Source organism: Bombus bifarius, unplaced genomic scaffold (genome assembly GCF_011952205.1).
Source record: "Bombus bifarius isolate JDL3187 unplaced genomic scaffold, Bbif_JDL3187 scf7180000008023, whole genome shotgun sequence".
Lineage (NCBI taxonomy): Eukaryota > Metazoa > Arthropoda > Insecta > Hymenoptera > Apidae > Bombus > Bombus bifarius.
The window spans coordinates 199,409-224,127 of NW_022884396.1; the positions used below are offsets into that span (position 1 = coordinate 199,409).

General features: G+C 30.0%; 5 protein-coding genes across 6 annotated transcripts; 2 read left to right on the plus strand and 3 right to left on the minus strand.

Moving 5' to 3' along the window:
- The first annotated feature begins 1,103 nt into the window (after window positions 1-1,103).
- On the plus strand, window positions 1,104-10,084 carry LOC117207209 (serine palmitoyltransferase 2). The gene is made up of 10 exons (XM_033447168.1): window positions 1,104-1,395; window positions 4,866-5,042; window positions 7,438-7,592; window positions 8,294-8,439; window positions 8,517-8,735; window positions 8,818-8,981; window positions 9,058-9,219; window positions 9,315-9,577; window positions 9,654-9,783; window positions 9,888-10,084. The coding sequence occupies exons 1-10, from the start codon at window positions 1,264-1,266 to the stop codon at window positions 9,993-9,995; spliced, it is 1,656 nt and encodes a 551-aa protein (XP_033303059.1). The 5' UTR covers window positions 1,104-1,263; the 3' UTR covers window positions 9,996-10,084.
- A 1,503-nt stretch (window positions 10,085-11,587) lies between these two features.
- On the minus strand, window positions 11,588-12,661 carry LOC117207213 (gem-associated protein 6-like). The gene is made up of 2 exons (XM_033447174.1): window positions 12,223-12,661; window positions 11,588-12,136 (listed from the first exon to the last, which is right to left on the minus strand). The coding sequence occupies exons 1-2, from the start codon at window positions 12,369-12,371 to the stop codon at window positions 11,800-11,802; spliced, it is 486 nt and encodes a 161-aa protein (XP_033303065.1). The 5' UTR covers window positions 12,372-12,661; the 3' UTR covers window positions 11,588-11,799.
- LOC117207212 (trafficking protein particle complex subunit 4) lies at window positions 12,660-13,726 on the plus strand. Its single transcript, XM_033447173.1, has 2 exons — window positions 12,660-12,999; window positions 13,073-13,726. Exons 1-2 carry the CDS (start codon window positions 12,825-12,827, stop codon window positions 13,549-13,551), a joined length of 654 nt encoding a protein of 217 aa, XP_033303064.1. The 5' UTR covers window positions 12,660-12,824; the 3' UTR covers window positions 13,552-13,726.
- LOC117207210 (juvenile hormone epoxide hydrolase 1-like) lies at window positions 13,434-17,950 on the minus strand. The gene is made up of 8 exons (XM_033447170.1): window positions 17,892-17,950; window positions 15,504-15,615; window positions 15,228-15,420; window positions 14,907-15,148; window positions 14,717-14,832; window positions 14,452-14,654; window positions 14,107-14,341; window positions 13,434-14,030 (listed from the first exon to the last, which is right to left on the minus strand). The coding sequence occupies exons 1-8, from the start codon at window positions 17,948-17,950 to the stop codon at window positions 13,814-13,816; spliced, it is 1,377 nt and encodes a 458-aa protein (XP_033303061.1). The 3' UTR covers window positions 13,434-13,813.
- Window positions 17,951-18,760: 810 nt separating this feature from the next.
- LOC117207211 (guanine nucleotide exchange factor for Rab-3A-like) lies at window positions 18,761-24,692 on the minus strand. Of its 2 annotated transcripts, none has more exons than XM_033447172.1 (8): window positions 24,556-24,692; window positions 22,874-23,183; window positions 22,582-22,794; window positions 22,270-22,505; window positions 21,731-22,114; window positions 21,523-21,625; window positions 21,379-21,445; window positions 18,761-21,320 (listed from the first exon to the last, which is right to left on the minus strand). In XM_033447172.1, the coding sequence occupies exons 2-8, from the start codon at window positions 23,096-23,098 to the stop codon at window positions 21,241-21,243; spliced, it is 1,308 nt and encodes a 435-aa protein (XP_033303063.1). In that variant the 5' UTR covers window positions 23,099-23,183; window positions 24,556-24,692; the 3' UTR covers window positions 18,761-21,240. The 2 variants fall into 2 exon arrangements, with proteins under 2 accessions (XP_033303063.1, XP_033303062.1); XM_033447171.1 differs by lacking the exon at window positions 24,556-24,692 and adding an exon at window positions 23,926-24,124.
- Window positions 24,693-24,719: the final 27 nt, after the last annotated feature.

Sequence of the window (24,719 nt, forward strand, 5' to 3'; positions counted from 1 at the left end):
ATATTAGTAAGAAATAACAAAAAATACTATAATTCATATAACACATTCGATCTCGAAAATTATTCAGAAGTTTATCTTTTTAATCGTTTGATTTAAATCTACTTTTAATATATAACGTTCCTTTTTTTATTTTTCATATCCTTTGATAGGGTAGGTCATCTTATTGTTTCAAGTATTTCTAATATCTACTAATAAAACAGAGTATATAAGCATATATGTCAAATGAAATTTTTTAGAATACACATTCAATATGATCTCAATATTTTTTATTGCAATAATATATGGCAATTTAAGAATGAAGAAACTTATACTCTTTTATATGAGAGTTATTCTAACATTTCTATCCTTTATTAATATACGTCACATTTTTCAAATAGTAAAATACTAACAATTGTCCTACTCGTGTATAGACATTTCATTTATTACCTATAAGTTGTTGCAGGTTTAATCATATACATATGTGCATATGTATATATATATTGCATATGCGCGAAGCACTAGTACGCATGTGCACAACCGGTATCCTGCGTTAAAATCGCGGTTATACGTAAGTACATATAACGACGAATAATAATATTTTTAAACATATATTAAAGAGAAAATCAATTTTGTAAATATTTCATAAAAAATGTTTTTCTTATAAAAGTCTAAACAACAAATATACATCATTGAAGTTTTAAATGCGGACATAAAACAAATAAGGAACTTTTTACGATAATATTACAATAACCTTATATCAAATATTTATTTCTGTTTTCGCTGGAATTATACTCCCAATTCAGTATATGCGTCAGGTGCATCGTCTTTCCATAATTCTTGATTATAAATTAGAAACACATAAATATATATGTATGTTGTTTAGCTTTAGTATATAGCTTTGCTCTTGACAACCGTGAAAAGAAGGTGAATTAATTTTAATCAACACGTACATTAGTTTAATTATTACTATTCTCAATTGTACTAATCTTAAAAGTAATTACTCTAATTCGTCCTGCCTGCGCATGCGCGTGTCCGTATATTTCTGCGTTATCTCTGTATTTCTGTATAAATCGCAGATATCGCGGTCACAGAGTCAGCCGACTCGGTACAATCAGTGCACATGCGCGATTAATATTGTGACGCATGGCTTGATCGTCAGTCTTTGCCTGTTCTCCGTACGGTGTTGACGTATTTACTCTCTCTGCTTTCCTCTTTTTCTCTTTCCTCTCACTCTGTACTCTTTCCGGTTTTACGACACTTAGTGAAAGATTCGCCCTTTGCAAAATGGCGACGGAGGCTATCACCAGGAGAAAGCTAAATGAACAGGAGCAGAAAATAAGCAGAAACGGCTTAACCTTTTACGAAGACATCTTATCCAACGGCCATGCTGGTTTACAAACCAATGGACGTGTACAGGTTAGATCTTCATCGAGTCACGCGTATTAGTTTTACTTGATAATTCGGAGTATGCAACAAACTTTTCGACAATTAAAACTCGATTGGATATTAGTGCAATCTATGGAATAGTTGTTTTGTGCCAGGTATTTTAATTTTCAATCATTTGATTTCGTGCAATATAAATGAACTTTATGTTAAGTTTATGTTACTAGTCAATATTTGTCGATTGAATATTGAACATTATTATTAAAGTTAATAAAGAAAAGTACGTAAAAATTAAAACTGAGATTTGCTATAGAAACAAGCGAAACATGTTTTGATTGTGATTCGATTAGTTGCAATGTATATCAAGCAATTTTCAATTCAAGAAATTTCGATTTAAAACAGCCTCGTTTTTGTACGATATTAATACGTATTGTGGTTCACGTTGCAATTGTTATTGAACTCGCATTTGACTAATTTTCTTTATTTAAACTAAAAGACGTTTTACTTTTTTATTCAGATACATATCAAAATAATGTTTTCTTATGCTAGTGTTTATCCTCGACTACTCGCGTGATTCTTTTAGCATCGTAACTATAACATTAGGCGGGAATTGCATCAATTACATTCTAGGAAAACGAAACAACTTGACTGTTACTTTGTACCATTGCTTGGGTCAGCTATAATAAATTGCGATAAGAGAAGCTAGTTTTAACGCAAAATTAGTTTTTCGTTGAATAATAACTATTCATATGGTAAATTCTTTCTCACCTTTTTAAGATAGTAACTTTAACAATGCTATCTTATACCTTTCTTTTCGATCAGAAAGTAATAAATGAAATTTCATGAACTTTTGCAATATAATAATTTAAATTTTTTGTGCATTAGACACACTATATAGAATAATAAGCAAATCGCAGATGTTTTATATATTTTTGAGAAACATAAATGTACAAAAATGTACAGAGTACACAGTATATTACCACAGGATACGTAATAATGTTTAAAAGACGACAAATGTGTTCATAAAGATATGAATTAAAATAGAAATCCGCAATCTAGAGATAAATATTGTATGTAGATTACGACGATAATGATCGACAGGTTTCCTGAATATTTTGCTCCACATTTTCCAAAGTAATTATTTCATTTAAAGTATACATATAATTATTATTAACAATATAATTGACTTAACCATTGACGTGTTCGGCGTATTCCTAACCCAATTTTTGTTAAAAAATCGTAATATAGGAAACGAAATTACCAATACGAATTTCTCGCTGAATTGGAAATTTTCTACGTTCCCGCAATGCTGGTAAAAGTTCATTTTGTTGCAATGGTTACTCTCGAACGTTTGTAAATTATGATTATCGTGTAATGGCAATTGACATGGAAACATTTGCAATTATCAATTCGTGACCTTTAATTATACAAAACCTGAGTCATTGATAAATAAAGAAGTAGAAATATTAACTTTTTATCACATGTTTCATCGGTAAGCAAAATTTCTTCGAAACTAACCTCGAAATTCGAACGTTTAACAAGATAGCCTTTAAAAAATAACGATATTAATTGGTAAGATCAACAATTTGAAAATTTATGCCTATTTCATTAATTGAATTACTATTCTAGTAATTTTTAATGTTAATTGCTCCAATTCTTATAATTTTCCGAGAGAGATTTATATGCACGCATTATAAAAAATATATATTATGGAATGAGTAGACATGAAGCTCCATAAAATGCCAAATACAATCTAAAAGACTATATAACTGTTAAGTGTCATCTTAAATTTTCATTTCAATATGCACATGCGCAACTATTATGTACCTATTATCAGTGTCAATCTTTATAGCCTTGCAATTGAGGTGTTTTTCGAATTATGGGCGTTTCTCCAGATAGTTTCTTTTAGTAATTTTTATCTTAATATTTCTAAGTAAACATCTATTTTTTAAAATCTATCTTTTGCATTTTTAATAACATTGATAAGATTAATGTGTAATGCGTTGCGAATTCGTGTACAAAATCAATAACGCATTAGTTTTGTCTACATAACTTATAGATGTTTATGTGTACCAAGTTAACGCTATAAAGTTACAAAACATTATGGTAAATTAAATTTTAACACATAAAAAATAACTTTATAAATATCTTTCCCGTTATTGATGTAATTTGACATCAAATTAAGCTGCAAATGTAATCTTTTTTTCATATTTGTTTTCTATTTAATAAATATATTGAAAAGCTTTTATATCTGTCTTTGTTGGTTTATATGTACTGAATTGTTCGTTTAATAAGATATCGTACACATATAGCATATACGTATATTTCGATGTAGCAATGTAGCGAAGAAACGTTATATTCGCAAAAAGAGCATACAGAAGCATTTCTTTTAATTTTTATCATTTTTTGCTGCAAGTAAAATACTCATCGTTTTAGTGTCATTTTATCGTACACTATGGATGAAGTTTACGTATTATTGATTTTATAGGTCCTCGTAAATATCGCAATTCTACATACAAAAGAAAGTTTCACCATTGAATATCATGATTGAAACATGATTTTAACGGATACACCCTTATCCCAAATAACTCCTCAATTCTATTATTGAAAAAGAGTCATTAGTCCGAACATTAACGTAATTTTTAAGCCATCATTTCAAATTTCAATTCCAGCGTACACGATACTAATCTATATACATACGACTGTTCCTTAAACAGATTAATATAAGAAATTATTTTTTTTTTCAACTCTACAAGTGTTTTTCATTACGAAGAAAGCATGCTACTTATCCATCACCATTAATTATCTTACTTTTTTTCGGAATGGTTCAACTTGTCATGAAATCTCTCGAAATCATAAAATTTGCACTTTGCGGTTTGTATTTTCAAGTTCCTATTTCCAAGAATATAAAAAAAAATAACGCAATCAGCGATATCTTTCCGAGAAATCGATTTATCTACCGCGACAACTTATCTGTAATAACCATGACAGCTTAAGGTTCGTTTATATTCTGTCTTTACTCGTCCATGTTACTTCCGAATGAATTTTACATAACACAAGATCGTTCGATATTGATAAACGATTAAACAGCAACACAATAAGTCAGCGTATAATGCTTAAAAAAGATATGAGAGTCGTTTTCTTTTTTGTAGAACGCAATTCAATCGTTACGCGTGTCAATTATAAATTAACGGACTGTTAATTGTAAATTGCGGATTTTTATGCATTTATGAGAATCAAGATTTTCTTTTTATAGTATGATTAAATTTCTCCTTAATTTTGTTTTTAAAAGTACCGTGTATGCTTTCCATGTTTTTAATAATAGTCACAGTCTATATAATTTGTAGTACTTAGTGCTATTAATGCTTTAAAATACTTCATGATTGTTTCTCTTTCTCCCTTTCTCTCTCCCTCTCCCTCTAGTCATGCTCATAGAAACATGAATTTCCCATAAACATTCGCGGTCTAATTATCAATGAAAATGTATTGAAAACCGTATTTAGTTTCCAGAAAATAACACGAGGGCAGAGCCAGTGAAACCAAGATCAAAGGAGTCGTTCGAAAGGATACCGTTCATCACTGCTGTGTTAACGCACCTAGGGTTCTGTATCCTTATGTTTTTGGGTTTTATAAACCAATTGCTTTTCATCCCTAAAGTCGCACAAGAACACAATAGGAAGGTAAGACTACAATAACAAGTTTTAATAAAGTAAAAAATTTCCTCGCGTCATTAGGGATCACGCAGTGAAATAATTTATAAAAGTCGTGTAAGCGCAATGTTATTACAAAACATAAATGAAGTTGTTGTGTTGAATAAACAGTGTATTAGAATAATAGATATATTACAAAAATCCTTTAGAAAAATCGGAATCACAAAAACAATTTTTATAATACAAAAAAGAGAGTTTATTACATTTCAGTATATTCTTGCATAATATAAAATACATTTTTTCTATAGTCCTGATCTACGACAATAATGATTACATATACAGGGTGGTTGGTAACTGGTAGTACAAGCGGAAAGGGGGTGATTCTACGTGAAAAAAGAAGTCGAATAAAAATTTTCTTTTTTTTTTTTTAATTTTTCCATCGAGACAACGATCTACAGTGAGATCCGTTATAACGAAACGCGATAAAGTGCAGGCGTACCGAGCGAAAATTCAAAGTCGATTTTCTCGAAAACAAAGCCTCGAACGAAAAATTTTTATTCTATATTTTCGACTTCTTTTTTCGCGTAGAATCATCCCCTTTCCGCTTGTACCACCAGTTACCAACCACCCTGTATATACGTGTGTGTATATATTTGACCTAGTTCGAGAGATGAAGTTAATGGACGAATGATTTTGTGATTTGAAAGTCTAAGATCAAGAAAAATGGATACGAATAACCACATACAAGCAACAAGGACTCAATGGAAAAAAGAAGAAAAGAAACTAAAAAGTAATATGATCGAGCCGAAAATGAAAGTAATCGAGAAAGAGGATCGCATGAAAGAGAAGTGGAATCGATTCCATTCGATTTGAATTACGATTGCTCGCTAAAGAGATTCGATTGATCGCAATGTAAAACAATCAGTAACCGCGGAACGTTCGTGCTCGTAATTTCTTTCAAATGGAACAGATAATCTAAATAATCATCCACGTTGTGTTACAGTTTCCTTTAAGCAATTTTTAATGCATGATATTCGTTTTATCACCGCAACATGAACGGGATTTTCGACGATGACAAAGTATTTTCTTAAAAATAATCAAAAGCTTATAAAGCTTATATCTTAGTTGCGCGGCGCCAGTGAGGATTAACGAAAATAATTAATTAAAAACTCGATAAAAAGTATGAAAATTCTTTAATGTCATTAAAAATTTTTTAAATAAACAATTTTATTTATCGAATCGAATTTTTCTGCGATATTTCAACAAATATTCGATAATCCTTTGATTAAGCCGAGGGGAGAGACTCGAAAATAAAATACAAGATTCGATATCTAATCTCGAGTTGAATCATAAATACATGTATATTTCATCGAAAGATCTGGGTCTAGTAAATTGATATTCTTCTATTTAGTATTAGATATTAATACAGCAGAAGATGGACAATTTGCTTTTTTTCTTTTTTAAAGGAAAGATTTCTTCCTCTGTTTCCCTTATGTTTAAGAGAATTGTCGTAATTTATATATAAATCATAATTTCTAAATAGCATTCGAAGGATTATTTTTATTATTAAATATATTTATTAAGTATACTTTTACAAAGACTTATATATTTTTATAAAGCCAAAGATCATTATACAACTTGTACAGGATGTTTCAAAAAAAAAAAAAAAACGAAAAGAAAGAAAAGAAAAAGATAAGTGTGATCCATGGGAGACGTTTTAAATTGAAATTCATTCAAGTTACATTCATACAGATATGTTAAAATCTATTATTCTATTTTTCTCTGTTAAATCACTTATTTTGAGACATCCTGTAAATACTGTAGTGTACTACTTGCGAGAACAGTTCTGCGCAATGCTACACAGCCATATAAAGTATATTGTACAGCTGTCTGGCCAATAATGCATTGACCAGTCTTGAAATATTCAAAAGGATGAATTTGAAATTTCATCTCATATTAGAAAGATTGTTTAAAACTATTATCACTTTGCACATTGTAATCTTTACGAAATAATTTATTTAATTCAGCTCGTAATTGAATCTTTGTACTTTACAGCTATAAATCTATTTTCTGTTTTAATAAAGATATTTTTTTTATAGATGTATCTAAACCTTATAAAAAATTAGGCTGTCTCCACGTAAAATAAGTAATTCGTTTTACGTAAATATTCAAATCGTAGTAGCGTGCAATATGATTAAAAATAATATTTAAAAATTGTTCATTGCATTAGAAGGTGTTATAATTTTCTTTCTGTTTCTTATTTTCTATTTTTTAATTTGCTTTTTTATAGAATTAATTTTTAAATAAGTCAGAGGTAAATAATTCTGATTTTCTCCGCAATTAAGATTATTCATTTGTCTATGGTGGATTAATTTCAATGAAGGAATAAGATTCCAAATGATTGAAAATCTTTTCTTTGTTTCAGGGTTATGCAGCACTGTACGAACATTTTGAAGAATTTTATCTTCGATATGTTTACAGAAGAGTGAGGGATTGTTGGAACAGGCCCATATGTTCTGTTCCAGGTGCGACCGTTACACTTAAGGATAGAATAACAAAAGATTATGGATGGACGTTTCAGTAAGTTAGCGAAAAGTCTAAAAATATTTCATCAGCTTTAATACAAAATTCTGTGATTGATATTTATTGAATCTGGCATTAAATGAGATTTCATTATGAATACAATCTGTAATTTGTACTGATATGAATTTTTTATGTATCAATTCTTATCTTAGTCATTTTTCTTGTTATTATACGTAAACTCTATTAATTTCAACGTGATTATTGTTAAATTTTGAAATGAATCTGAGGTAATATCAATGTGAAATGTACGGATTCGAAAATCGTAACTCGATTGGAGGTACAGGAAGGCAGACATTCGCCTTGATTAAATGTAATGAAGAACTCAAGGGGATTTGACGACTAGTGAGCGAGAAAGCAGATTTATAACTTGGAAATCAAATTCAATAGACTTTGATCAGCTTCATCGTTTTTTATTAATATCATCTAATTTTCAAGATCATTTCCATTTCAGTCTTCTCCCACCTTTTATTTAGGAATTCTGTTTAATTCGATTCAATATAAATTTTTATCGAATTGAATTCATTAAATATATGTATATATATATATATATATATATATATATATACACGATATTTTCACGTTTTAGTTAAATAAAATAACAAAATGGCAAATAAAAAATTGTGGTTTCACTATATCTTAATATTGTATCTAGTATTAAGTCATATCGTTATTTTATATTTGCCATTTTTTTTATTTAGGTTTACAGGAACGACATCAGAATGTATAAATTTAGGGTCGTATAATTACTTGGGCTTCGCGGAGGCAAATGGTAAATGTGCTGATCAAAGTATTGAAACTTTGAAGAAATTTGGCTGTGCTAGTTGCAGTAGTCGCCTCGAACTCGGTAATGAATTTTTCTCGGTTTAGTTATAAATTTTTACTATACAATAAAAATATATATATATATTTTTGTATATTTAGGAAACATGCCAATTCACGAAGAATTAGAGCAACTGACGGCTAGATTTTTGGGCGTGGAGGACGCCATTGTTTTTGGAATGGGTTTTGCAACAAATGCTCTTAATTTGCCCTCGTTAGTAAGCAAAGGTTGTTTAGTACTAAGTGATGAAAAAAATCATGCTTCATTGATACTTGGGCTGAGACTGTCCGGTGCTATTGTAAGAGTGTTTAAGCATAATAGTAAGTTTGTAAAATAGTGAATAGACACCGGTGAAATCCGATATATTACTTGTCTAAAATGTTCAATTTTGTATTTTCATAGACATGAAGGATCTAGAAAAATGCTTAAAAACTGCAATAGTTTTTGGTCAACCAAATTCTGGAGAACCTTGGAAAAAAATAGTAATTGTAGTGGAAGGCGTTTATTCCATGGAAGGTTCTATTGTACATTTACCTGAGATTTTGCAACTCAAGAAGAAGTACAAAGTGCGTACATTTATTTATACATATGTAACTCCACTGCAATGTATCTAGAATATTAAAGTGTAATTGAATGTAACAGGCATATCTTTATTTGGACGAGGCTCATAGCACTGGTGCATTAGGTAAACGTGGAAGAGGAGTTTGCGATTATTATGAAATTGATCCAAGAGAGGTGGACATACTAATGGGTACTTTTACAAAAAGTTTTGGATCTGCTGGAGGTTATATTGCTGGAACAAAGGTGAACAGATTTTTGAGGAATATTCTCATAATTATGAATATAATGTCCTTTCTTGATATCAAAAATTGATGATAATAATGTTTCTATAATTCTAGTCATTAATAAACCATTTAAGGATATACAGTCACGCACATACTTACGCAGTAGCCATGTCACCGCCGATAGCACAGCAAATCATAACTTCGATGAAAATAATTACCGGTGAAGATGGTACAGACGATGGAAAGAGAAGAACGAAACAATTAGCAAGAAATACTAGGTACTTCAGGCGCAGACTTAATCAGATTGGAGTTATTATTTATGGGAACGAAGACTCGCCTGTTGTACCTATGTTAGTTTACCTGTTTTCTAAAATAGGGTATGTATCCAAGATTATAGTGTGAGGAGATGAAACAAATTGAAAATCAAATCGTAATTATGTTTCCAATTAACAGCGCAGTCGTGCGAACGTTAACTACGTATAACATAGCTGCAGTAGGTGTTGGATTTCCAGCAACTCCGTTAATGGAAGGCAGAATACGATTTTGTCTTTCTGCTGCACACACTAAACAACAACTAGATTATGTAAGTATATACATTTTTTTGCTAGTCTATCTTCTCTTTTTACTCTTTCTTGAACACGAGTATTATTTCTAATTGAGATTTTCATTTTTCTTTTCTTCATCTAGGTATTGTCACATATTGAGAGTCTTGCAGATTCCTTGGGTTTAAGATATTCTCGTAAAGTTCGCGATCCAGCGCCTATTGAATATTATTCCGATGGAGAGACAGAATGACCTGCTATGTAGAAAATAGACTCTCTAGGATGTTCACTTTGCTCCAAAGAAGCCTCTCGTATTTCTATGGAGAAACACTGCCTTGAAAGAACTCTACACGCATTCTTTTATATGCTTTTCCATTGATGCCCACACTGTACCTCTTAATTGAATCGCAAATAACAAAAGAATACACACACACGTGTGTGTGTGTGTGTGTGCGCGCGCGCGCGCGCGCGCGCGCGCGTGTGGTGTGTGTGTGTGTCTGTGTGTGTCGCTATCATTATGACATCATAAATTAATAATCCATTATTTTAGAAGAAACTGCTTCTTCTTCCTCTTTTTCGTATATCGTTGGAAATTTCACATGAACGAAGAAAGTGTCGAATATTTTTAAAGATTTTTCACACTATATACAACGAATTATAAAATATTACGGAGAAGCCAAGAGTGCGTCAGAGTTCAATTGGCCCGTTATTTTACGTGCACGAAACTCGTAGAGGCATATGCACATATCGGTGGCTGTGATATGCCAGAAATCCTAGATTCACAAGGTAGTTCTAACAGAGGAAATTTACTCAAAGTAGTTCTTCCTTCCCGAGTAAAATAGAAAAGTTAGAAGTTCGATATTTTTCTAAAAGAAGGGAAAAGATCGAACCACGATTTTACTGAAGATATTTGGAAGCTCTTTGATAAATTCTACACCGCACTAACGAAATTGCATTTACTTCATATCAAGCTTTTACATCAAAATTTAATCCCTATTGCTATGGCAAATACCTTAGTATTACGAGGTATGCAACAGCATAGAGCTTTGTAAATTTATTTACTTTCCATTATATGTTTAAGAAAGTTCACGCATACACGCAAATACATATACGCAACGAACAGTTAAGGTAAGTACTTGACATATTTAATGCAAAAGATACACATCTATGCGCAACAAATACCGGAAATAATACTTTGAATTTATCGCAAGTGATAAATTATCTCCGGTTATTACAGCAAGAGGGTTTAAATTTAAGATGACAAAATATAATGTTTTTTCTCACTTAAATATTATACAAATTTATACTACGATGCTACGATTAAAAATTTATTTTTTTTAATAACGTTTTAAATAGTTTTATAGTGTTCTTTCCAGTCTGCATTTCTTCTTTTAAGGCGAGCGTCATGTCCAAAAAAGAAAATAAAGCATTTTATACTTTATTTTCTGTAAAAGGCGCACGTTTTCAGAAGTGATAATTTCATATATTTTTTTTTATTTTTAGAACGATATAATATCATATGATTAAGTATTTAATTTTGTAAAGAATTGCACATTATCAGAATAGCTGCACAAACTTTTTAATATCATTTTTCTATTTAGAGTATCAACTGAATTATATACTTTTTAAAAAGCAACAACATATATTTCGTTTCACCATAATTGCAAATAGTTTCTAAGAAATTGTCGTTTCGATCTAATTTATATTTAAAATCATGTTTTATATTTAAATTGAAAAGAATGCAATTTAATGATATAAATTTAAAATAACAGAAGAAATGAAATTAATATTATGTATGTATATTAAAATTGAATTCAATTGTAAATGAAACACTTTCATCTGCGATTGATTTATGTATATTAAGCGAAACTTTATTTTAGACGATATGACACGTGCGAAAAATAAAATATTTTATGGTAAAAAAAGAAATATAATTCAACCTAAAAAAAATAAAGCAATTTTTTAAATATAATTTGTATTATTCTTATTAATATAACACTAGTATTTCATCAATTAATTAAAGAAGAAGTAAAATATTGTTAGGAGACGTTGGTACATCAAATTTGTATACGGGAAAGAAGATTTTGAATTCTTCCCAAGATAATGCTATTATCGCAAATGCAATCGGCGGGTTCATACGGTGGTTTTATTGAAAGTACATTTTCTATCGTTAAAATATCGTTCTGTTCTTTTACGGGGAATCTATTTTCTTGCAATAATTTTATTATAGCACTTTTTCGCTTCTCTACTGTTGATCGAAGAATACTTGTTGGCGCGTTCATAAACAATTGTGGTAATTCGCATAATTGATTTGGAGAGATCTCTATATTTTTTATCGCATGGCCAAATACAATTTTTAAATTATTTTGTTGGCAGCCTTGTAGGAGTACAATACTGCAAAACAATTTATAAATTATTTATAAAAATATATATGTAAATAATACCAAGGAGTTAAAATATTATATGAAAGATTTTCTAACCTTTCTGATACTGGATCAACCGTATAAACAATACCAGAAATCGTGTTATTATCTTCAGTTGAAATGTTCACTTCTTTACCAACGTAACTCTTAAATAATAAGGGATCATTTTTGTAAATTTTATGGGCAAAATGCGAATTCTCTTCCATGACTCAACGATTTGTCTTGCAAAGAGTAATGTATAATCTATTATACAAATTTAAAACTCGTTTAGATTTACAGACAATTGTGTATAACCACGTGTTCGTTGACACTGTCTCTTATTTCTTATTGTCCATTTTATCACAAGACAAAAACTCAATATATATTGATTAATATAAAATTATAATTTGCGTACTAACTGTTATCAAATTATCTGTGATTAATATATGAGTTGTAAGCTATTTATGAACTGTCTAGTAATTTTCATGTGAAATCTAAGCTATTTACGAACGACTACTGGTTTTCATATGAAATCTAAGTAAAGCATAACCTAGAAAGTACTTGATATTTGACAGTTGTATCATAAATAAACAGTTCATTGAAAACTATAAATAGATGAAGTTTAAAATTAGTAACTGAAAAGTGGGAATTAATTACATTGTAATTGAAATAATATAATCATGGTTATTTATGGTGTTTATATCGTATCAAAATCGGGTGGACTAATATTTAATCACGATCACAACGTTCCACGAATTGAAAATGAAAGGACATTTAATTTTCCTCTTGATATAAAATTAAATTACGAAAATAAGAAGATTGTCGTCTCATTTGGGCAAAAAGATGGAATTAATGGTAAGACATCTCTCTCACTTCCAAAAAAATTTCTTTATATTTCACAATTGACTAATGTATTCGTTTCTTGCAGTGGGTCATGTTTTAACTGCAGTAAATGGTAGTCCCGTAATAGGTCGCGAATTGGAGAATGGGAAAGATGTGTTTGAATTGCTAGAACAACCAGAGAATTTTCCTATGTCGCTTAGATTTAGTCGAGCGAGGATGACAACCAATGAAAAAATTTTTTTAGCATCAATGTTCTATCCTCTATTTGCAATTGCTAGTCAATTAAGTCCAGAACCCCGCTGTTCTGGCATTGAAATTTTAGAAGCAGATACATTTAGATTACATTGCTACCAAACATTGACTGGAATTAAATTCATTGTGGTAGCAGAACCTACACAAAGTGGAATAGAAATTCTGTTGAAAAGAGTATATGAACTATATGCAGATTATGCTTTGAAAAATCCTTTTTATTCACTGGAAATGCCAATTAGATGTGAATTGTTTGAGACTAATTTACAAAGCTTATTAGAAAATGTTGAGAAGTCTGGTGCTAGCAACGTATAATCCATGATAAGCTAATTATCTTATAAATAATATTACACAAAACTTGTACAAAATCAATGTTGGTTAAGTCAGACGAAACTTGTTAACATTTTGTATGACTGGTATTGTAAAGTACAATGTATTAAACTGTAAATGATACTGAATGTAAATAATCAAGATTCTCGTTTATATTTAATATGAAACATGTACAATTTATTAAAGTAGTTTAAAAAATATATCATTACTTGTGCAAGAATGATTAAGAATTAAATTGAACTACAATTTATACAGATTTTGCCTTAAGTTCCTCAGTTTTTTTAACAAAACTGAAAATATCATCAGCTAGGAGTTTAGGTTCTTCAAAAGCTGCAAAGTGTCCACCACGTGGCATAATATTATATTGAATTATGTTAGGATATCTTGATTTAAGCAAACTTTTAGGCTGAAGTAATAGTTCCTGTGGGAATGCTGCACAAGCTGTAGGTACATTTATGGGCAATCTGAAATAAAATGTATTTTTAAACATTCGGTATAGGCACAAAAAATTCATAAATTTATAGAATGAGATAAACTTACTGATCAACTTTTAAAGCTCTATATGCTGAATTAAAGTTCTCAGCATAAAGTCTAACACTTGTAGTAATGCTGTTACTGACCCAATATATCATTATATTGTCTAACAGCTCATCTAACGTATATTTTTCTGTTAAACCACCATCATCTCGTTCTTTATATGCTTTATTTGTCCATGTGCTGAACTTTTCCAAAATATATGCCGCTAATGCATCAGGCGAGGCAGTTAATGCAGCGCCTGAGGAACAGTTTTATAAATTTTAAATCTTATAATTTATATATAATTTATATATGTACATTTAAACAATGTATATCATCAATAACTTTCAACAGAGGAAGCAAAAATACCTATAGTATCTGGCTTTGTAGCCTGTATGTGTAAATAACCACTTTCTTCAACTAGGGTAGACAAAGCTGTACTGAAGGGATAATAGAGTGAATAATGTTCGTCTGCTCCTACTAAAGATGGGAAATAGCTACCAATAATTGACCAAGCGAAATTAGACGCTGACATCAGGACGACACACATGTTTGTGTGTAAGCCAGTTATTCTAAAAATCAAATGCATAACGTTTCATTTCTTTTAAAAATGTATATTACTATTATTACTAACTTTTCGGGGAATAGAGCAGCCATGTTAGCGGAAATAAGAGATCCCCAATCACCTCCTTGGACATAAAACTTTTCAAAGCCAAGTCTATGCATCAGATTCTTGAATACTACAGCCATCTGAGAAAAGAGTCAGTAGAAAATAACACGTACGTCAGTCATATTTTTGTGTAAATAAAAAAGAAAAGCGTTACCTGACTAGTGGCCATGCCCGGTCGTACCGCTCCTTCTGAGAAACCGTATCCCGGAAGTGACGGTGCAATAACTTCGAACACGAAGTTCTGATTAGGCCAAGGTTTTGTTAGTATGGGTATAATTTTTTGGAATTCCACAACTGATCCTGGCCATCCGTGTAGGATTAGCAGAGGCAGAACTTTTAAGTTCTTATCCTTTGGTAGATTTGTTGGTTTCACATGATAGAAATGTATATCCAAACCTAACATTTTTAAGTTCTTTACTTTTAACTTTGTTTAGGATTTTTTATTAATTAAAAAATATGCGAATTGTTCCATTACCTTGGATAGTTGTGATAAACTGAGGATATTTGTTTAGCAACGCCTGTCTTTCAGTCCAGTTATATTTATCTCTCCAATAATCAAGTACCGTATTGAGGTATTTAGTCGAAATACCGTAAGTCCACGCAACATCTTCCAATGGTTGAACGTACGTTCTTCTATGTGTCAAGCGATATTTTAAATCATCCAAGACCTTTGAACAGTTTAGGAATACTTTTTCAAATATAATCAGAAGATTAGAAGCAAAAAATAAATCTTATTTGGTTTTTTATTTACTTTTGCTGGTACATCGATCTTAAAGGGTCGTATTTCTGTAGACTCTTTTACATTTTTCTTCGGTCCCCAGTTTGTCTCCGGTAACGTTGGAACCTTATGTTCTTCCGTGGAACTAGACGAATTATTGAATTTATTTATGTAATAAATAATAATTAGTCACAGGTAAAATAAGAGATCTTTGTGTTAAATAATTGTGAAAAAAGATTACAATATTTTAAATATTAAAATCTTATGTTGAAATGTAGTTAATTGATTGTATTTTTGGAAGTTTACACTCATGACCTCCGTAAATCGAAATCATGTTTTTTCAACTTGTAAGTAAGAGTGTTTTATCAAATATAACTTCGAGAACGATAAGATTTATTTTAAAAATATAATACCAATATCTTATAAATGACGAGTAATCAATCTTCGTTCTTAAGCTATGTACAGGCAGTACCAGGCATGCTTCGCGGTTCTGCTTTATAAAATATTCTATCGGTAAAAAATGTGCAATATAAAATTATTTTACAGTGTAATTTCATGATTTAATTCAAAACAATAATATTTTGATATTTTCTGATAATGGCGTTTTGTTAGAAAATCAATTTACATAGATAGAAGCGTAAGTATTTTGTGAATAATATTCAAGATGGATAGAAATGCAACAATAAGAACATTCCTACTAGCATTTTATTAGTATGCTCGTTGTTAGAAATGCAGAAACAGATCTTGATTTTGTGATATTTGAAAGTCATGTAATTGTAACTGCCATGATGATTAGATAACACCACAGCTGGACATTCTATTCTTAAACTGTTGTAAGTAGCAACAGTAACTGGCAGTAATTCTACATCGTTATCAATGAATTTCGAATTATCTTATTACAAATAAGAAAATCTAATCTCAATATATGTCAAAAGATCTTACATTGCATAAATGGAAAATAATATTGTTTGCTTGTCTTATTTGATGCTTATGACTTTTTATACTGTAATGTAAACTACGTGTCGTATGTAAGTGATAGTTTAAAGTTAGTGATAAAGTACAAAAGTCAACATTATAATAGTATAGTGGTTTCTAATGAATCATAATTACTATTTTTGCTAGTCATCGCACGATATAGCGAATGCTATTAATAAAACAGTTACTTGACAACAGTCAAAATATAAGAATAACATAGATTTATCACTTCTATCTCTTTTAATCAAATGAATTTTCTTTTCTTACTTTAATCTTACACCGAATTATAAATGATTTGAACGATGAATAAAATTAAGCATTTTATACGTCGATTAAACGACTACATCAGATTTGCAATTTTGTAAATATTACATTTATGCTTTAAAATATTAAGTATACGAAATAACGAAAGAAAAATACGTATATGATTCCATTTTATCAATGTCATTGTTCTTATTCAGATGGATCAATTGTGAAAATATCTATACGCGATTAGATATACTTGATCGAGGGTTTTGTTGTATGGTAAAGACTGTACGCTATAATATATATGTACTTGAACATATAGAAGAGAATATATGTAAAATAAATGTGACCTTCATTCACCAATTAGTAATTCCTCCTAAATTCAACATGATGATATAATTCAATAGTAAATATTACTGATGCCAATATAGTTTAGTCAATTGATAGAAATACTATTTTTAGTTTTATATATTTTTGTATTATTTATTTTCAAATGGAAAATCTAATTATATAAAAAATTACGCTAAAATTATAGATTAAATACTTGTTACTACGCTGTTACTAAATACTTGTTTATTCAATAACCGTCTATTATTATCAATGTAACTAGCGCATAGTAATACGTTGTAAGTAGTAAGTTGTAACCGAATAATCGTAAGAATTAGTTGAATTTGTTTTTAAGCCATGGTATCTAAGAATTCAGAGACATTGATTTATTGATTTGTAGTACACTAATAAATGAACAAGGAAATTAATTTTACGGATGAATACGTATTACATAACATGTGACATAAAAAGTTTGTAACGGAAATTAAAAAAATCCTGTTTCCTTACAAAATATGTAAATCATACGTGCCGAAGTTTTTAATTTTCAATATTTTATAACTTAAAATACTCTGTTTGTTTTCTAAAATACTCATAAATATTCAAATATTCCTTTGTGATGAATATTAAGGTCTCCCTCTAAGTTTAAAATATGATGAATTATACAATTATTCACAAAATTATGTACAAATAAGATTTTCTTGTTTTAAAGCTAGTTTGTTTGTAGATCAATCAGAGAATGAGAAGCCGACACAAACGGATCAAGCATAAACAATAACCGTTATATACGGTTGTTGTTGTGGAGTATTGATGTTGTTAGTAATATAGTTTACAATTCACTATCTTCTAATTATCTTATAACATCAATGAACTTACGATAAAAAGATAGCTATTCCAGTGGTGCAAAGCGCTATCACCGCTGCAATTTTCAACATTTTATACCGAACGTATTTTTCTCCAGTAATGGAATTATACAACTAGGTAACAAGACGTGCGATCGCGAGGCAAGCGAGACTTCAACAAACATTTATAGTAGAGATTTGTAGAGGAATATATTGTACATTGTACATCGTACATCATTATCAAAGTAAAAGAGAGGGAACTTGATTTTCAGCACCATCTGCTGGCCAATCGCAATCGTATATGTATGTACAACTGTATGTATGTAGTTATAGCTGCATATTGGTACTAGAATAATTTGTTTCAAATCTTACGACAGACATTACGATTGAAGTCGGTAAGAATATATCTAATTTTATACAAAATATAAGAATAACAGTATCATAATACCATCTACATTTTATTTTTCTGGATTATAAAAGAAATGATTGTAGTTAGAAAATAAAGAACTATGATTTTTTGATAAAAGGAGGAAACATTTGCGATGATTCAATAGATGTGTATCATGATTGCTATTTTTAATTTTAAATGAGTTCAATGCGTTGCATTGTTTTTGTGGTATTAAAAAATGCTTAAAATTACAATAGTGTTTTCAAATTAAACTCAACTCTTAACTAATTTTTACGTAAATTGATTTCAGTCTAAGGAGTTTGAAATTTCAGCTGGAAATGATTACGTATGTATATCGTTATTTGAGCTTGTACGTAATATAATTTTACGATAAAATTGATTCGAATACAAGTATAATATTAAAACAAATAATTTTATTCAATAGATAATTAGGTCGAAAAATAATTACAGTTGCAATACATAAAGCTTATTAATAATTAAAGATCATATATACCTAGTACTATCCTAATGAACATGAAAATTTATTTTTAAATATAACTATGATACTATTACAATTTAGTTCCTTGACAATCACTATTACATTTTCTTTGTATAATTATGCAAAAATCGCTTTTGTCTTTCCGAATCTAAATGTATCTAGAAACCACGTCTAAATAAAACTCAGTATGTATATTTCAATAAAAATCATTCAGAAGCAATCTTTGGCAACTCTGAAGAATTTGAACAAGTACTATTAGGAATATTTCTAATTGACTATTTAACATATAAATCTCATTACCATTTCATTTCCTATTATTTCGACCATTAATATTTAACATATTTAATTCATTTATACCTCAACCTTCCACAACGAGAGCGTTATTAAACATTTTCGAACACATTTTTTTACTTTTTGAATTGGATACAACAAAATAATACAAATTTTTTAAATAAATCTTTGTAAGATATATCGCTTTGTATAACGTCTACTGATGCATACAGTAATGATTATTTGCAAGAAAAAGCTAACATTTATTTTGATTTAAAAATCTTATTTTCAAAACAAATTATCTCGAGTTAAAACATGCCGCGTTATATTTTCGTATTCGAACACATTCATTTTGATTTATTGTATAAAACTCGCTAACGAACCAAGTTCCTAAAATTAGTTTAAGAGATGTGTTTTGGAAGTATTATATGCGGATATTTTTTTCAATAATTATCATAAAGCACCATTAATACGCAAAGAACGTATCTTTAACGATTACTTACATAAGTAATTTACATATATGTTTATATAAAAACAATTTTTTATATTGAATTTAATGCACATTTTTTTGGAAGAATAAACTTTTTGAGTCTTAGATAAGCGAAATTTTGTCTCAGTCAGATAAAAAAATTCATAAAAATGTAAAATCAAATATATAAAACTTTTTTTATCAACCAAAATTAAAACATTTTCATATGTAACAATAACAATATTTGATTGTATATAGTATATTAGATATTAGATATCTAATTCTGTATAATCATAAGACAAAATTAGAGTGTTGCACTAGAAAACAGTAACAAAAAAATTGCTTCAACTGTACTACAATTTGGTACATTGTAAAAGATGATTCTCTAACTATAGCACACACCAAATATTCATAATTTCAAATATTTTTTATCACTTTAGTCATATGTTAATTATATGACATAATATATGTATAGTCTTAACAATATACATTTTTTTTTAAATATGCGCGCTAATTACCAGGTACTAGTTAATATTTGCAACAAAAGAGAATATTCTTTGAAATGAATATAATACAACTTTTTCTTTGAGGATAAACTGCGTACCTTTGGACAAAGTTTTTCACGAAATTTTGTAATATGCAAAGATCTATAAGTTACTGTATATATAAAGATGGTAATTATCATTGTATTCAATATGATATCACCCGTTTTTAGATCAGGGTTAAAAATATGAATTTTAATTATTTTATGTCATGTAACTCATTATTAAGCACGATAATAATTATATGCTTGTGTTTTTGATTTTTGGTAAATTATATATGGCATTTTTTAAAACTTCCACCAAAATTTGAGATATATATGCATTAAAGAAAAACACTGAAATAATTTCATTGCTTCAATGTTCTATGACACGTCTACCATTAAATTATGAATATACGCTAAAACATAAGTTTTTTTACATAACTCTAGGATTTCATTTGTTATGTCCAAAGGTATGTATACTTATATACATAGAATATACAAACAAAGATAATGTAAAAAGAGGATTTTAGAAGACATTTATACCTACAGTCTTTTTTAGACTACAACATTTACACTTTTTTCTTAAATGAACAGAGACAAAGGCCTGCATTTACCTGCTGCCATTATACGATTTGAGGAGAATAAAAACAATAGCTGCTAATAAATTATAGAAATAACGAAGTCATCTCTTTTTACGTGCTGCGAGTAAATCGCTATAACTATAAAGCTTAAACTAAAAGCTAGTCACGCGTTATTAATAAGCGGAAAGTCAAAAGGCACCATGTTCCCAATATCTTAGAAATACTTGATTGCACTTTAAAACTGATTAAAACATATTTATGCTCGCTATAATAATAAAATAATATAAAATGAACTTTTCAGATCATTAAAGGAAAGTCTTCGATATTATGTTTGTGAATGAAATAAGATTCGATATTGTAGAAATTATAATCTCAATCGAAATGGTTCATAAATTGATTTGTATAAATCCCTCCTTCTATCTTAAACAATTCGAAGCGTTTCACGCTATGAGTAGAGGAATCTGAGAGCTTTCATATATTAAAACTTTAACACTTACTCTACAAAATCTCGATCAGTAGATAAAAAAGATCGAGGCTAGTTGGAACGATTAAAATTTTTAACAATCTACAGTTGATACTTGTAAATGAATAATAACAGATCCATGGCCTAATTTGTTATATTTAAGACTAGAAAAAGTCCTTCATGGAGAGCGTTAAGACGATAGTGCGAGGCCCAAACGAGCAAATGCCATTTCCTTCCGTAATCGAGTAATTTCCCAATAAACATCGTGAACTATAACAATAATTAAATGTACCTACCAGAAATGTAAATCAGTATAATGAATATTTACCTGAGCTTTTAACAAGGCCACGTTCAATGTAACGTAAATAATTCAAAAAATCGCAGACCGCTATAATCTACAAAAATATATTTAATTTTATATTCAAATATTTAAAGATTCATAATAAATTATTTACAAAATTTAAAAACTTACTCGATTGCGACAAATTTGTGATATGCTGTACCACTGATTTTCTTGATCTCCGAATCTCATACGATAATAACATTGGCGCGGTGCTTCAAGCAATACACATTTTCTAAAGAAACAAAAAAAAAAGAAAAAACAAAAAAGAAAAGATGTTAATTTAGTATAATCAGAAAATTTCTAATATATCGCTATGGTATTAAAACACAAGATTTACTTTGGAAAAGTGAATTTAGTTTTGTCGCTGATCGCTTCGATAAAGATGATGCCATCGAGAACGGCTTGTTTAACTTTTGAACCCAATTCTTTGTTAGGGAAATCAAGGCAAAGATCGATGTCTTCTGTAAAGATTCTACCAACAAAAGGATCACCTTTGTCTACACATGGATTAGCTTTCCATTTAAGAAACTCTGTATGTACTCTAGGATCAACTTCGAGGCCAAAATCTTTGCATTCTCTGTCTTTCTCCTTTTCTGAATCTTTTTTCCAATCTCTTTCTAGTGTCTCTCGATCCGAAGGTAAAGATGATCTTTGTTCTTTCAATGGGGAATCCGGTGGAGAACTCTCTCGACCGTATTTTAAATTGAAATGCGATGGTGATCTAGGTGCAAAAATATTTCGGATATAATTTAAATACCAACCTCCATTTATCGATATTCCTGATATTAGTTATTAGTTTAGTTAGTTATTCCTGATAACTAACAAAAGATATGATTAGAAGGCTTTTAATTGTAATGATAGTAAATGCAATTTTACCTTCGATGTTTCCTTGCAAAAAGACCTTGCTGAGTATCTTCACTGTTTGGACGACTTTTCGTATCGATCTGCGGATGTAGATGGAAGTTTGGTTTAGCCGGCGTCGAAGTTAACACTAACGTTTTTAGAGCCGCTACTTCTGCAGCCAAAACTTCAGCTTTCATACGACTTTCCTCCAATAGGCGCTCTGCTGTAGCTTGACGTACATTTGCTTCTCGTACCATGTTATGTGCCTCCTATGTATACATAAAAATTTGCTCAATTTTTTATGCCTTTATGTTACATATTAACAATATAGTTCATGAGATTTACTTGAAAGAGGCTGGCAGTGAGTTCCTCCAATTCAGCTTCAACATCCTGTTTAATTCTTGAAAGTCTTGTGACTTCTTCATCTTTCAATTTTAATTCCTCATGTGCTCTCTTAAGTTCATCTTGTAATTTTGCTACAGCATGTTCCTTTACTTCTGCTATAGCTCTACCCCATTGTAGAGTGGTTGGTGAGGGTGGTTCTCTTTCCTGAGAGTTCTGAAAATAACACATAAGCAATATCATTACAGCAATATAAATAATTAATTGTAATATATATTGAATTACAAGAAATTACTTGAGAGTCCTTTATACATAATAATGGTTTTGAGGAGTTGTTACAATGGTTGAGTTTTGTTGAATCATTAATGGAATCTTTGTTGTTTATTATTTCGGCATCTTCTTCATTAAATGTAATAGGTAATGGCTTGATACAATGATTTTGATTTTCAAACAATTTATGTTCATTCTTGTTCAACCTTGCCAGAGTGTCACAGGATTTTGCAAGTTTTCTTTGTTCCATCGTTGGTGAATTTCAATATCGCAATTGAACATTGTGGAGCTTTCTGGTATACGTAAATACAGGAGTGATCTTGGTTGAACTGGAACTAAACAGATTATCTTGTGAAAACAGATGTTGCTTGGTTTAAAAATAAATTTCCTTAATGGCAACATTCTTTAAAAGTATAATCTCCTAAAATATTCTTGTAAGTGATGAGAAATGACCAAAATAAATATACAACTCTGTGTGTTACACAACTCTGTATGTATATATGTTGATTTCTAGATCTATAAAAAGAAATGCTGCATATGATTCTCTCCATACAAACTAAATTAAGACATTATTAGTTTTTAAATATTTATTTTAATACAATAATAAATTTATATATATAGATATTTATATATATAAAGAAAAGGAAAAAATAAACAAAGTACATTAATATTCCATATTTTATCAAATTAATAAAAAGGTTGAAATAAAAAAAAACAATGAATTTCTATTAATATATTTTATAATTATCATTCTAATCGCATAAAACACATAAGACAATTCTGTTGCGGATCTTTTATAACGGATACCTTAATTAATGGCAATTTATGTATCTCGGCAATTAAAAGGATGACGAGAGAATAATTCCGTTAGGCAAATGTCCTTTTTTATTTATATAAACAAGCTTTTTCGTTGTAATACGCAATAGAGTATTGAAACATTATTTTAGCATGTCGTAACAAAGATTAGATTGAACAGCATCCAAAGATGAGAGGAAAATTCATCAACGAAAAACGGATCCGCGCGTATCGATCCAAAGACGGTGTGATTCTAATGCTTGGCAGCATTCTATAACTTACCCGTGAACCTTTCTTTACGCAACTCTCCTGCCATTAGTGGGTCTGGCGAAAATCATCAAACGATATCAGAGGGAAAAAAGCGGAACGGTATAAAGATTTTTTTCCGCAATATGTCAACTTGGTGTCAACGTGTAAAAAGAAACAGCACCCATCACCCTTACGCGACCCGCAACACGGCTCGACTGAAGTCACATAGACAAGAGTATAACAGTGAACTTTCAAGCGCCACAGGTTACCCACTGCTAAATGCTCGTACTACCTCGTACCAGGTCGTACTTATGCTCCGTAGATTATGAAGTCATTGAAGTTCACGCGCGTCTTGAATTAGGCGAAGAATTACGAAAGCGAACGTCGTAGCACGCGTACGAAAATTTTCACTGAAATAAAACTACGCTACGATAGGCTACGAGATTCGCTCATTGCCGCCTTTTTAACGTAATTAGAGTTAAAGCGATTTCAATTGTGCTCAATGCCGCTGGAATTTAATCTGTTATTGTTTTCTCACGGTTTCGTTTCACGTTATTTCAATTATACAGCTGCTGGTAGCTTTGGAAATACTTTAGAAATTTGTAAATATCATAGCTGATTGTATCAAATATTTTGGATGAAAATTTTTAGGTGCGACAGTACCTTATTTTTTCAGCGATCGATGGTAATTTCGATGTCTAGTAACTTGATAATTTTGTCACGTTTCTCCATCAAAGGCACTTCATGCTCTATTCTTTACCGTTATGAGGCGTCTGCTGCAGTGTTTGATACTTTTCGTGCGTGACTATGCTTTCGGTTTGATGTTC

Coding starts and splice junctions, on each gene's coding strand:
- LOC117207209 (XM_033447168.1), top strand. CDS start 1,264: ATGGCGACGGAGGCTATCACCAGGAGAAAGCTAAATGAACAGGAGCAG. Junction 1,396..4,865: donor AAACCAATGGACGTGTACAG/GTTAGATCTTCA, acceptor AACCGTATTTAG/TTTCCAGAAAATAACACGAG. Junction 5,043..7,437: donor CACAAGAACACAATAGGAAG/GTAAGACTACAA, acceptor TCTTTGTTTCAG/GGTTATGCAGCACTGTACGA.
- LOC117207213 (XM_033447174.1), bottom strand. CDS start 12,371: ATGGAAGAGAATTCGCATTTTGCCCATAAAATTTACAAAAATGATCCC. Junction 12,137..12,222: donor GTTGATCCAGTATCAGAAAG/GTTAGAAAATCT, acceptor ATTGTTTTGCAG/TATTGTACTCCTACAAGGCT.
- LOC117207212 (XM_033447173.1), top strand. CDS start 12,825: ATGGTTATTTATGGTGTTTATATCGTATCAAAATCGGGTGGACTAATA. Junction 13,000..13,072: donor GCAAAAAGATGGAATTAATG/GTAAGACATCTC, acceptor CGTTTCTTGCAG/TGGGTCATGTTTTAACTGCA.
- LOC117207210 (XM_033447170.1), bottom strand. CDS start 17,950: ATGTTGAAAATTGCAGCGGTGATAGCGCTTTGCACCACTGGAATAGCT. Junction 15,616..17,891: donor GGAATAGCTATCTTTTTATC/GTAAGTTCATTG, acceptor TAATTCGTCTAG/TTCCACGGAAGAACATAAGG. Junction 15,421..15,503: donor AGATCGATGTACCAGCAAAA/GTAAATAAAAAA, acceptor AACTGTTCAAAG/GTCTTGGATGATTTAAAATA.
- LOC117207211 (XM_033447172.1), bottom strand. CDS start 23,098: ATGGAACAAAGAAAACTTGCAAAATCCTGTGACACTCTGGCAAGGTTG. Junction 22,506..22,581: donor TCACTGCCAGCCTCTTTCAA/GTAAATCTCATG, acceptor ATGTATACATAG/GAGGCACATAACATGGTACG. Junction 21,626..21,730: donor ACTAAATTCACTTTTCCAAA/GTAAATCTTGTG, acceptor TTGTTTCTTTAG/AAAATGTGTATTGCTTGAAG.